Genomic DNA, 12,977 nt, shown 5'->3' with positions numbered 1-12,977 from the left:
CCTCTCATCACTTGCATGTCCTAGGTATAAACAGCTATCATCTACTTCAATGGGAGTTTCACATTAGCTTGCGAACAAAAAGGCTGGAAACTAGTACTTCAATATACAGTCAACATAGTTCCCTTTATTTTTACAGCTGGATTATTCTACTGCAGTAAACATAAGCATGCAAATTTCCTGGACTTGATTCCATCCCACATTTTTATTTCCCATCCATAGTGCATTTCATCTAATTTTGTTTTCCTGTATTTTCTTTCACACCTGCCACCTGCTTTACAAACAAATAATGACTTGTATATAATACAGGTGGCAACAGGAGAAAGCCCAAAAGTCAGATTTAATTAGGCGGGATATGAATAGCTGTAGATAAAAAAAAAAAAAATACTTGAGGGCAGCATGTACATAATACCAGAAAAAAGTCATTGTTATGTAAAAAGCTAATTCTGCTTTTTCAAGAACCCTTGAAACAACTCTTTACCAAAGACGTTAAAAGATTTTTACAATGATGAAAATGTATTTTAATTATTTTAAAAGCTTAGTTTTTTAAAAGGTCATGAAGGAATTTAAGGTGAATCCATTTTTTAAAACTGCTTAGATTACTGAGAGGGCACAAGCAGTTGTTTGCAACCTGGAACAGTTTCCATATAACGCTGCCAAAATTGCATACCTAAGAAGAAATCTTTATGGGGAAAAGCACCAGCTGCTTGTGGATCACAGAATCATAGATCATAGAATGGTTTGGGTTGGAAGGGACCTTAAAGATCATCTAATTCCAACCCCCCCTGCTGTGGGCAGGGAGACCTTCCACTAGACCAGGTTGCTCAAAGCCCCATCCAACCTGGCCTTGAACACTTCCAGGGAGGGGGCATCCACAACTTCTCTGGGCAACCTGTGCCAGTGTCTCACCATCCTAATCATAAAGAATTTCTTCCTTATATCTCATCTAAATCTACCCTCATTTGGTTTAAAACCATTACCCCTCGTCCTATCACTACACTCTCTGATAGAGAGTCCCTCCCCATCTTTGCTGTAGGCCCCCTTTAAGTACTGGAAAGCTGCTATAAGGTCTCCCCGGAGCCTTCTCTTCTCCAGGCTAAACAACCCCAACTCTCTCAGCCTGTCCTCATAGGGGAAGTGCTCCAGCCCCCTGATCATCTTTGTAGAGTCAGCATAGCTTCATCAAGGGGAAGTCATCCTTGATCAACCTGATAACCTTCTGTGATGAAATGACTGGCTTGGTAGATGAGGGGAAAGCAGTGGATATTGTCTTCCCGGACTTCAGTACGGCCTTTGACACTGTCTCCCATAACACCCTCATAGACAAGCTCTGATGAGCAGACAGTCTGGTGGACTGAAAACTGGCTGAATAGCCAGGCCCTGAGAGTGCTGATCAGCGGTGCAAGGTCTAGTCGGAGGCCTTGTGGTGTAACCCAGGGGATACCACCACACACTAGTGGTGTAAAAGAGGGGTCTATACTGGGTCCAGTCCTGTTTTAACATCTTAATCAATGACCTGGATGATGGGGCAGAGTGTACCCTCAGCAAGTTGGCTGAGGACACAAAGCTGGGAGGAGTGGCTGGTAGGCCAGAGGAGCGTGCTGGCATCCAGCATGACCTCGACAGGCTGGAGAAATTTCAACAAAGGGAAGCGCAAAGTCCTGTACCTGGGCAGGAACAAGCCCAGGCACCAGTAGAGGCTGGGGGCCAACCAGCTGGAAAGCAGCTTTGCAGAAAGGGACCTGGAAGTCCTGGTGGGCACAAAGTTGAACACTAACCAGCACTGTAACCTTGCGGCAAAGGCAGCCAACAGCGTCTGGGGCTGCATTAGGAGAAGCATTGCCAGCAGACTGAGGGAAGTGATCCTTCCCCTCTACTCAGCACTGGTGAGGCCACATCTGGAGTACTGTGTCCAGTTCTGGGCTCCCCAGTACAAGAGAGACATGGACACACTGGATAGACTCCAGTGAAGGGCCATGAAGGGCCACAAAGATGATTAAGGGATTGGGACATCTCTCCTGTGAGGAAAGGCTGAGAGAGCTGGGACTGTTCAGCCTGGAGAAGAGAAGACTCAGGAGGGATCCTCTCAATCTCTAGAAATACCTGAAGGGAGGGTGTAAAGAATAGAGAGCCAGGCTCTCTTCCATGGTGCCCAGTGACAGGACCAGAGGCCATGGGCACAAACTGAAACACAGGAGGTTCCCCCTGAACATCAGGAAACAGTTTTTTACGGTGAGGGTGACCGAGCACTGGCACAAGTTGCCCAGGAACATTGTGGAGTCTCCATCCCTGGAGATACTCAAAAGCCATCTGGACATGGTCCTGGGCAACTGGCTCTAGATGGCCCTGTTTGAACAAGGGAGTTGGATCAGATGACTTCCAGAGGTCCCTTCCAACCTCAGCCACTCTGTGATTCTGCAAATATTAAAACATTAAAATTGGTACAAACATTTGCGCTTTATGCAAGACACTAAATGTCTTCAAAGGAAGGGAATAGTTCTGGTTCGATATCCCTTGCAGTGATATGTAACACAAATCCCTTCTCAGTTATTCAGCAAGATCCTTAAATTCCCTAATAGCTCCCCTTTGCCCTCTTGGTAGTCTGCCAGACTTGCAAAGTCTCCTGCAAGCTTCCTGTTTCTGACTTATGCTTTTGAGAACTTCTTTAGTTATTTGCCCTCATGATTTCCTTTGTGCACACTGCCTGATGTAGTTTACTCTGTTGTAACCCTTGCGCTAGGTGTCAACAGCAGAAGCAGGAGAGGGGTTTACTCTGCCTATCTGGTGGGCCAAGTTTTCTTGTTCCAAGAGTTTTCTAATATATTTTAAAAATCACAAGGCAGCAGCTTGTGCCCCTTTTAAAGAGTGTGGCTGTTCATTTCAGAGTTCCTCCAAAGAAATGATTTAACTGACAAAGAGTAAAAAAGAACAGGCCTCTGCACCCTTTCAAAGACAAAAATGTAAGGGCTGAGTGCTCACTTGTTTAGCCTTGCCAAAGGAAGACTGAGGGACACAAGGGGGGTCAGATCTCTTGCTATAAATACCTCAGGGAGAAAACAGTTATTCATGCTAAGAGACAATGCTGGCATAAGAACAACTGCATATAAACTAGCTGTGAATACATTTAGGATGAATACTGAAGGCAGATTTTCATCCACTGGAGCAAAGAGACCCCAGAGCAACAGCAGCACACATGCGCACAATGGCACCCGAGTTCAAGGACAAGTTTAACGGGAGACTGGACTCTGACACAGAAAATCCATTTTACTGTTGCATCCTTGTCATCTGTTCCACATTATAATTCATTCCAATAAAAGATGAATACTTTTCATGAATAACTCTGTTGCGTGTTACGCCCATGCATAAACCTCACGATGGCCTGTAGTGATGAATGACAGCCAAGCACACTGAATGAAAAATTCCTGCCAGCCTACGCCTCATAGAAAAGGCATCAGCATGACATACCAGTTTATCAGTCTCAGAAATAATCCCGATAAAGCATGTATATAACTCAACCTTCAATGTGTGGTTGATGCACACATTTTGTACTCGAGAGAGCTATTTCAGCGAGGGGTTAGATTTCTCACAGCCCTCATGCTCCTCTGGAAGTTTTTCCAATGCAGTCACTGTGGAGGCACAGTTAAATGGGTACAGACATCTCAGAAGGTGACATCATATATTCTTCCTTCTTACACTGAAATATGCAATGCAGGCAAAAGGCACTTTTATACCATTATAACCACAAATGAACTAGGAAAATCATATGCTTTAACAAGACTTGAGCCACTAACACAGACTCACGTGAAGTCAAGTCCTTGAAAGAAATCTTTAAGAAACAAAACTAAACCCCTGTTTCAGCACACAATCTATTCTTACTTCACCAAGGTTTTGCTCATTAGCTGCTTTTGAATGCCGGAAGGCAACTTTCTTTCAGAACAGACTGCCCTGTAACATTCTGTTGTGAAATTTAACATTCATAATTTTATTATAATCTGAATAGAGGCGATATCTGAAGAGCAGAGAAAATGACTATACAAAGAATTTATAGAACATTCATTTACATACTGGAGACCTTTTGATGCTTCTTTACAGTTTCAAGAAAAAGGCAAAAATTTGCACTAGTAGGTAAATCCAGGAAGGAAACATTACATTTTTAATGATACTGTTGGATACACGGAAACCATTTAATTAAAAACATGGCTTTTAGCATTTTTGTAGTTTAACACTGTACGATTATAGTAGTACATTTACTAAGCAGGTTAATAGGAGTCTGGCTAAATACATGTGTCAACTTGCTGCTATTAGTTATGAAACTGCATATACACATCTACCAAAAACCTTGAAAGAAAGTGCTGTATTAACTATTTAGTCCTGTATTTGCCTTGACCATAAGTTTCGTGAATATCTTTCTACATACACTACACAATGGTACATACTGAACTATTTTGCTTTGTGCATTTTTTAATTCATTAAAAAGCAAAAGCACGTGGCAATATACCATCCAAAGGAATGCATAATAGAAAACCTCCCTTAGAAACAGGGCAACTTCTTTTTTCCCCACTTACCAAGTAGAGCTAAACTCCCAGGAAACACCACCAGGAGTGTCAGCATTCAATTCCTTATGCTCTTGAATTCAGCAGGCCTTGAGAAAGCACAAGGAATAAAAAATAAGGCCCTGAATGGAAATTATAATACCTGGGAAAAAAAAGACACTTTATTTTCAGCCCAAAGGCCAACACTTGGTGTCTCACAAGACACACTAAAATTTAAGTATCATCTACAGAAGTGAAAAAATATAGTAAAAAATTCCTCTTCATGTCAATGCTCACAACACATCAGACTTAAATCTAATTGAGATGTCAGCTGAACAAATTCACTGGGCTCCAACTGGCTGACTAGCTTAGGTAACTGGGTTCTTGGTGCATCAAAAGAATATTAAAAGGAATCTTGTCCTCACATGTTTCAAAAGGATCAAAGCTCCTAAAAGTAAGAACTGCATTCTTTTTTGGATGGTACATAAACACCATTTAAGTAGTATACCTCTGTGTCAGAAGAACAGAATTATTTGGTACAAATCACAGGCACTTGCCTTTGTTGCTTCAACGGTAGCTACCACGCTTTGGATTGCTTCACCCTTCTACACACGTCCGATGCCCACTGCCACTAATATACCACTTCCTGATCCAAATACAGTAAACTTCAAATCTTTCTTCTCTCTCCCTTTCTTCCCCACCCCCTTCCTTTTAAAAAGTATAAAGTTATTTATACAAAATTCATAGTTACACAAATAGTTTGGTAACGCTTTGGCTATGGTCACTGAATAAGGTTTCCATGGTCCTAATACTTTAGGAAATAGCAAGAGAGCTGTTAATAAAAAACAGATCATAATTAAAACAGGACAAACATATTTCAAATTGGTGGAACCTTCTTACCATGTAGCCCAACCGGAGTTTCCCATTCCATTTAACAATTATTTAGTAAAAGTGCATAGAAGGATTAAATCCTCCAAGTGGGTACAGTTACTACTTAAGCCAGTGCCTCATGCATCGGCATGCCAAATTCAGCATGTCATTTTATTCCTCAGGTTATTAATACAATGTTGACAGCCACACATCAAATAAATAGTGGCAAGAAAACTTTTCAGCACTGTCACACTGAAGCTGCTTTATTACCATCAGTTCTGATATGGGGGTCTAGTACTGCTTTTTTTGGAATGAATGGGAATTACACAGTAGATCTCAGCAGCTTAGTCTCCTCGTGAAGGTTTCCACTGTAACCTACTGTATCAATTTTCGGTAAAGCTAACAGGCACTTTGTTATGCATTTAAAATACCCATGTGTTTAGAAAGATACAGAGACATGTACAAGTGTGATGGTTGTAGAAATCATGACATAAATGCTCTCAAGAAATGGGACAGAGTAACAAAATAAATTCCATTCCCTTTTGGATTTCCTGACTCAAGGAATTATTTAAAAAAATTATAAACCAAAAATAGTTCCTACAGATTAAAAAAAGCCGAAATAATCCCCAAAACTCCAATAGAAAGGGGGCCAAAAGAATCCACAAATATAATTATGTGTTAGGTAGGGGAACAAATGTTACTACCAAAACAGTATTGCAGAGACAGGAAATGGGAAGTATCTTGTTACTGTTAAGACAAAAGTCAAAATATGAGACACTCTTGTCCATAGCAAGGCACAGGCTATACACACTTTTACTTACGCAAAATAGCTCTAAAGAGGCAAAGCTCAACAATGGTCTAGTTTAAGCATATCCATATGACATATCAAGATCTGAGATCTACTATAAATAATCTGGCACAGGTAAAAATATATAAATCATAAAATTTTCTTCTTTGCTTTTCCCTCATTTTTATCCTGTAATTATTAAAATACAGAATCTTCCCTGCTTAGTTCTCTGTATAAAAAAATAGTAATACAAAAAAAACGAATTACAGAATAGATTCCCACGCAACCTTTTTTTTGTTCTGCCACCTCTCCCCCATTTAAAATTTTTCGAACTAAAACAGACCAGCCTTCTTAACACTGAATACAGAGCAATCTCCCTGAATATTCCACACTGCCGCTCCTTTCTTATCAGAAATCAACTTGCACAAACCTTCTCTTCACATACATCTTCCCCTTTCTCCATTCAGTTCCCATCACTGATCACATAAAGATGAAGGGAAGAGCAAATAGTCTTCCTCAGACCATCATTTTCTTAAGAGCATGTTTGCAAGGCCTATAGCTACCATTGATGCAACTATGGCAAGTGTCTTTGTGGAGGTTATACAAAACATTTTCTGCACAAAAACGCAGCACAGCCTAGTGAGTATTTCTGCTCCAATAAATGATGAGAAACAGCATGTGAAAATATATTAGAAACGCTTCAGGAGAAAAATTTTTCATTTATGCTTCATTCAGGTATGGGCTACATGGGTTTGGGTGGCACTCAGCTTCTTTTGTTTTGTCCTTTGATATAAAAACAAAGAAATAATGCTTTGTTAAGTCAGAGGCATCTTCAAAGAAAAGGCTGAACTCTTGCAAACACAATGCAGATAGACTGTCCTCTGCTTTCCTTCTTGGGAATGACAAGGTTCAGATGTTGCTGCTGAATAGGCTTTCTCCCTTTCACAGTGCTTTCCTTCCGTGAAGTCAGTGAAGAGCTCTGGGTCAAGGATGGAAAGGCATTAGATCTTCTTCTGGGATCCGATCATGACCTTTGATACAAAGTTCACAATGGCGCTGGCAGGTTGCTCTGGATCGTGCTCTGCAAATAGGTGGCATATGTTGTCTGTAGCACTGCCTTGCTTCCTGGCAACGAACCCAAATACTCTGCAAGGGCAACAATCACAGTGTATCAGAGAACAGACAGACAGGCATCGCCTCGATTCATAAAGCAAAAAAGATACTGCAGAAACTGAAAGCACAAATCAGACTTCATCTGTTCTGATGGAGAAAGTCCTGTGTGACTGCTAAACACGGTGGTCCAGATGCACCAGCCAACTCAGGTGCTCCCGAATGGCTCAGGATGGGCAGAATCAGGGAAGGAGACTGATTCTCCTTCCTTCTACTCTGTCTATACTGCATCCTGTACTGTTTGCTGTCAGAGACACGCTGCTGACCCTGGGGATATATTTAATCTGACTCAATACTGCTGTTCTCTTACCTTCCTTGGGGGGGGTGGGGTGGTGTGGTGTGCCAGGAATTGCCTGAAGAGAAGTTCTGAGGGCCACACATCTCAGTGGACAGAGTACTGGAAATAGGACTTAAGCCATCTATTTCTGTTCCTTTCCAGAAACCAGTGCCTGAGCTCTCTCTGTTTAGGTTTTTTCTTTTGGTAAAAGGGGGACAACAGCGTTTGCCTTCAACAGAAAACACTTTGCAATCCACTGGTAATTATATATTTATGCCACACACTAGTATTACTAGGAGTGTTTTCATCTATATGCCATGTGTGGGATTTTTTTTTTTTAAAGCTATCAATCTAAGTGAGACAAGTATGCTTGTGTTAGTGTTGCTGGACAAGTGGAACATAAAACTGAGTAGCAAATGGCTCTGTTTTAATTTCTGAAACTTTAGTCAAATCACAGATGTGTGACCTAAATAAACCATGCTAGCTCTGGCTCCAGAAATCCCACCATCACATAACTGGGCCCTGACTTGCAGAGGTGCAGATGAAGTATCTAAAGTCTAATTACAGTGGGCAGAGAGACTTTTGTCTCTGAACAGCTGCTTTCCCTTCTACGTCTCTGACAAAGATAATTTAGAACACTAAGAAACTGATCACTGTAATGATATTCCTAAAACATTCAGTTAAAAGAGACTCAGACAGGTGTCTACTTACTTTGCAGAAAGGCCATCTTTCATCCATCTTGTTGTCCATTAAGGAAGCAGTAAAAAAAAAAAAAAAAAGGAATAGAGAAATAAAAATGAAACCTATGTTAAGATTTTTTTATATCAACAATACAAACAACATATTAGAAATACTGCTTGTCTTCCTTACTTTCTGTCCTGTGGATCCAAAGCACAAAAAATAACAGTGTTGACTGGATAATGTCGACGAAAGAAGAGTCTGGATAGGAAGAAATAAAACAAGTTTTAGGAATAGTTAAGATGGTTAAAGTTTTAAACAATAAACAGATCTGAAAAATAAATTATATTTAATCTAAGTTTAGTAATGATGATATATTCTTTTTGCTAATCTCTGAGTGACTTTGAAAGCCACCTGAACTGCTCCAACCAAATAAATCCATGTTTAGAATAGTAATGTCAAGTTTTTGAACCAAAAGAAAACTGACCCTCAAGCTAAGAAAAAGAACTAGAAGTATGAAATGTATTTTTTCTAAAAACTGGCCATTTAGATACTATGTCAGTGGGAAATGCAACTTCTTGGAACTTGTGAATAATTTGATTATATTAAGTTTCAAAATATAAGCACTCCTAGGCATTATAATTTAAGATTTTGTCCTTGATCTGCTATAAACACTTGCAGACCCCATGGAATTAAGAAGTCTGGCACTTTTTTTTTTTTAACCTATAATGAATTCCTGTTGTTCCTCCTTTGTTATGTCAGTTTTCAAATCTAAAGACTTTGTGATAGCCTTAATAGCATTCAGTACAAAGTAAATATAAATTAACTTTTTATCATAGTATTTTACACGCTATCCAAAGCACTATTTCAAATACTGGAGATACACAGTGTCTGCTTAGGCCAACTCAACAGTGACACTGGTGAAAGGTACCATGAAGATAAATTATTTCACTGAATAGGTTGAATATCAAATGCTGGCAAAGTCATTACTTTCCCTTTTTATAGGAAATAACAACAATGAAAAAAATGCCATGACAAAGTGACCTTACAGAGGTAAAAGCTGCCATGTGGAAGTAATATCCATAGCTTAAAACATTCATTTTCCAGTACTGCAGACAGCTGACACTGTCACTGTCATTCTTTAGACAATCCTGTTATCCTCTGAGACAGAGATTGCAGAACATAACTAGGAAAATCAAATCAACAGCAGCCAACACTTGTTGGGGACAAGGCCGGATAGTCTCTTCCCATCCTTCTTTTGCTTACTTTCTTTGATTATCTGTCAATGTGATTCCCTGTGCAGACACCTTGAAATGGACAACGGTTGAGATGGGAGAAGGATCTTGCATCAGCGTCAGGCTCAAGGCTTTCTGTACTGCCTGGTAGCCCGTGAGGGACTCCATCTCCACTGAATTCAGGTACCAAACATTACACGCTGTAATGAAAGATAGGAAAGACTTTGAGAGGTCATTACCCAACAGCAAGCACACGGGTATCTTCGGAACAAAACCAAACACAATCTAATTTTTCTACCTTTTTAAAGCAAACAGGGAAGACTGGCAGCAAACTACCAAACCTTCTACGTGTGCCTCACCTTGTCCCACTATTGCTTCATAGTTTAAGACTACAATTTTGGAGGTCATAGGCCTTTTGCTGTCCCTTTGTTTTTAATACCTTTAGATTTAAGCCAATGACTGTATTTATCTATTACTCACAGATCCTGAAATTTAAATAAATACAAGACCGCAGCAGAGAGAGAGGCCACTCATAGGTACTACTACAGCAAAGGCATTCCGGAGGGTAAAGAATGCGGATATTTTGCTTTTACGTTCAATTACAGCAGCCAATAAGAAAATACACATTTTTGCAGCATACGTTCACACATTTTACACTTTCAAATGGTACTTAAACTATATTCAAAGGAAACCATTCACTTGTTTGGCAAGACAAGAACATTTTCACCCCATAAAGAATTGAGGGTTGCTGCAAAGCTTACTTCTCATTAATTCCATAGTGTTTTGTATGTTTAGCGATTTTAGGGCAAACAAAACAACTTCCACATTGAGAAAAATTACTGACTTAGGTATTTTTAGGTCTATTCTTTACCTCAGCATGCACTAACTTTTTAAAGCCCTATTCCTCTCCTAGCGATATTAGTAACTTCTGAAGTACCTCTATAAAATAGAACCGCATTGGTTTCTAAGGCTACCGAATAGTTAATTTTTTTACCTCGTCTCATACCAAATCTGCAGTGAGCACTAGGAAAAGAAGTACTGATGTAATATAGTGTTATATAGTAGTACTATAGTACTGTATAATACTACACAGTACTACATGGTAACAGTACCATATAACATTATAAAGTAATTATTATTATTATATAATATTAATAGAATTATTCACATGCTTAAATACTTTGGGATTGTGGTATAAAGTCAAATTTACAAGCAGATTAAGAACATTTTTGAAACTGAAAAGCCCTCTTAGTCTTATTCTACAACACAAGCAAGACAGATTAAACACATCTGTAGCTAAACACTGGTATCAACAGACTTTGTGTTTTGGTAAACACATTTGTGTAGGTATCCAGGACAGAATTTACAACTCTGGCAGCTGACAGAGGCAAATTACCATGCTAGTATTTCATCTGTTCAGCAATTTAGCTTGGCTTGCCAACCTTACTATGAAAGCAAAGGTTAAATTAAATCTAATAGCATCTCTTTTCATATGGCTATTCTGTAATCTGACTAAAGATTTCTCCTATGACTATCTACATAAAATACACAGCTAGACATTAGCACTTTCAAAACAACCAAGCAATCATACAGTTAAAGACTGCATAAGTGTTAAGTTTGATTCTAGCAGCGCAGTAACTTCAAGCTCTGGAGTCTGTCAGTAAAAGAAGGAATCCAGAGATTTGATTTATTTGACTTTGTAAGATTTCCCAAACATATTTGCACATCGGTGTGATTGTTTCAATAACCTTTGTCTGAATCAATTACTATACAATTCATGCAGAGAGGGATTTAAGATGATGAATGGCAAGTTCAATGAGGCCTTCCTCACTGAACAGCTTTCTGTCATGTCTATCCAAAATTGTAAATAACATTCCAAACCATAAGCTCTCCTCTTCTCACATCATTACTGTGTATGTTTGGTACAGATCTAAAGCTCTTCATTATTCTGTGAGCCCTTCCCACCACAGGAAGCTTGCCTTGTTTCCCAGTCACACTCCTCACCACTTCTGAGACCCAGATGAAGGGTTTCCCTTCCTCTTCTGCCACACATTGCATTGGTGTCAACAGACTGTGTCCAGGTTTTGTTTCCAAATGAAATAGCCAAGCATTTTGTCTAGATTGCCCTCAATGTGATAGTTCAAAAGCAGTCACCAAGTACAGTAGATTCCTTTACTTCTATAGCACAGAAAATAATAAATGGAACCTTTTTAAAAAAATGTTGGAAAGTGCAAAAATGTCATCTTAAAAAGGAGATTACAGGAAAGGAAAGGTAATGAGAAAGGCTGAAAGATTTCTCATTTAAGAACATCATGCATGGTCTGATGGGGTATCGAATGACAGCAATCACACAAAAACCATACTCAAGGTTAGAACAGAAGGAAGATATCTGTGTCTTTCGTGCAATGCAGCTGCCCTGCAATGTTCATGCTCTTGTCTTCCACAGGTGGCAATTTGTAGTCACGTCCGTGCTACCACCAACAGCTACATAATGTGGCCATTTCGAGTAACCCCCTGTTGCTTTTCGACTGGGAATGTGCTTTGTTCAGAATGCTTAGTCCCTTGACTGAGGGATACAAAGATATGAAGAACTGGGATTTATTTGGGGCAGAAAATTTTGCTGCCAAACAGGAAGGTTAATAAAGCAAGATCTGTTCCAGGGAAAAGCCACTTATCTGTATAGTTTCTAGTCTTCAATTGTCAGTCTCTAGGAAGCAAAGGCTTCCTAGTCAGCTTCTGCATTTAGATGACTGGAAATACTCATTAGGTTTTTCAGACAGCTATAAAAAATGATCATTCTAGGAAAACACATCTTCATTATTTTGCTTGTGGAGTGGGAGAAGGGTGGGGTAAAGTAGGGCAGAGAAAAAGTGCATCTGCTTTGACTAAACTGCAGGTGCTCACACAAGCTCAGACAGTTGGAAAAGAAACGATTTACATGTTTTGGGTCTGCAATTCAGTGTTGAACTCCACAACTTGAATGTCTCTATGACTGGAGAGGGACCTCTGAAACATGGAAAATCAGTGGGAAATGATGTATCAAGGCAAAAAAACCTCTGAGAATCTCTCCTAGCTAATTGATCTATCCTGGTTCCAAACTCTTGTTTAAAAACAAAAACAACAACAAAACAGGGAAAAAAACAAATGTACTAAGTTCCCCAAATGATCCCTGATGTGACAGCCTCCATAAGGAGTTATCTGACTACTGCCCCAACTGAAGTAAGAATTATTTCTTTTCCTTTGAAAAGCATTGCCTGAGCAAGGAGAAACCAACATTTCTCAGAAGACAACACAGGCCCCTTTTGCTGGGTTTTCAAGAGGGAAAGTTATACAAAAATTTGTTCTCCTTGTTTTTCTCCCTGTTGGCCACAGCAAACACCACCAGCACTGGCAAACAGAAAGGCCAACACGTGCTCACTCCTGGCACAGCC

General features: G+C 39.7%; 1 protein-coding gene across 1 annotated transcript in view; it reads right to left on the bottom strand.

Annotated features, from left to right (window-relative positions):
- Window positions 1–3,960: 3,960 nt before the first annotated feature.
- The window catches only part of TNS3 (tensin 3), a 191,723-nt gene continuing 182,706 nt past the window's right edge, over window positions 3,961–12,977 (bottom strand). Inside the window, 4 exon segments of the mRNA XM_009332357.1 lie at window positions 3,961–7,332; window positions 8,345–8,371; window positions 8,504–8,572; window positions 9,578–9,746. Coding sequence (XP_009330632.1) covers window positions 7,188–7,332; window positions 8,345–8,371; window positions 8,504–8,572; window positions 9,578–9,746 — 410 coding nt within the window. The 3' untranslated portion in view covers window positions 3,961–7,187.

The sequence above is a fragment of the Pygoscelis adeliae genome, unplaced genomic scaffold (assembly GCF_000699105.1).
Source record: "Pygoscelis adeliae isolate BGI_AS28 unplaced genomic scaffold, ASM69910v1 Scaffold119, whole genome shotgun sequence".
Classification (NCBI taxonomy): Eukaryota; Metazoa; Chordata; class Aves; order Sphenisciformes; family Spheniscidae; genus Pygoscelis; species Pygoscelis adeliae.
This window is presented reverse-complemented; position numbering and strand designations above follow the sequence as displayed.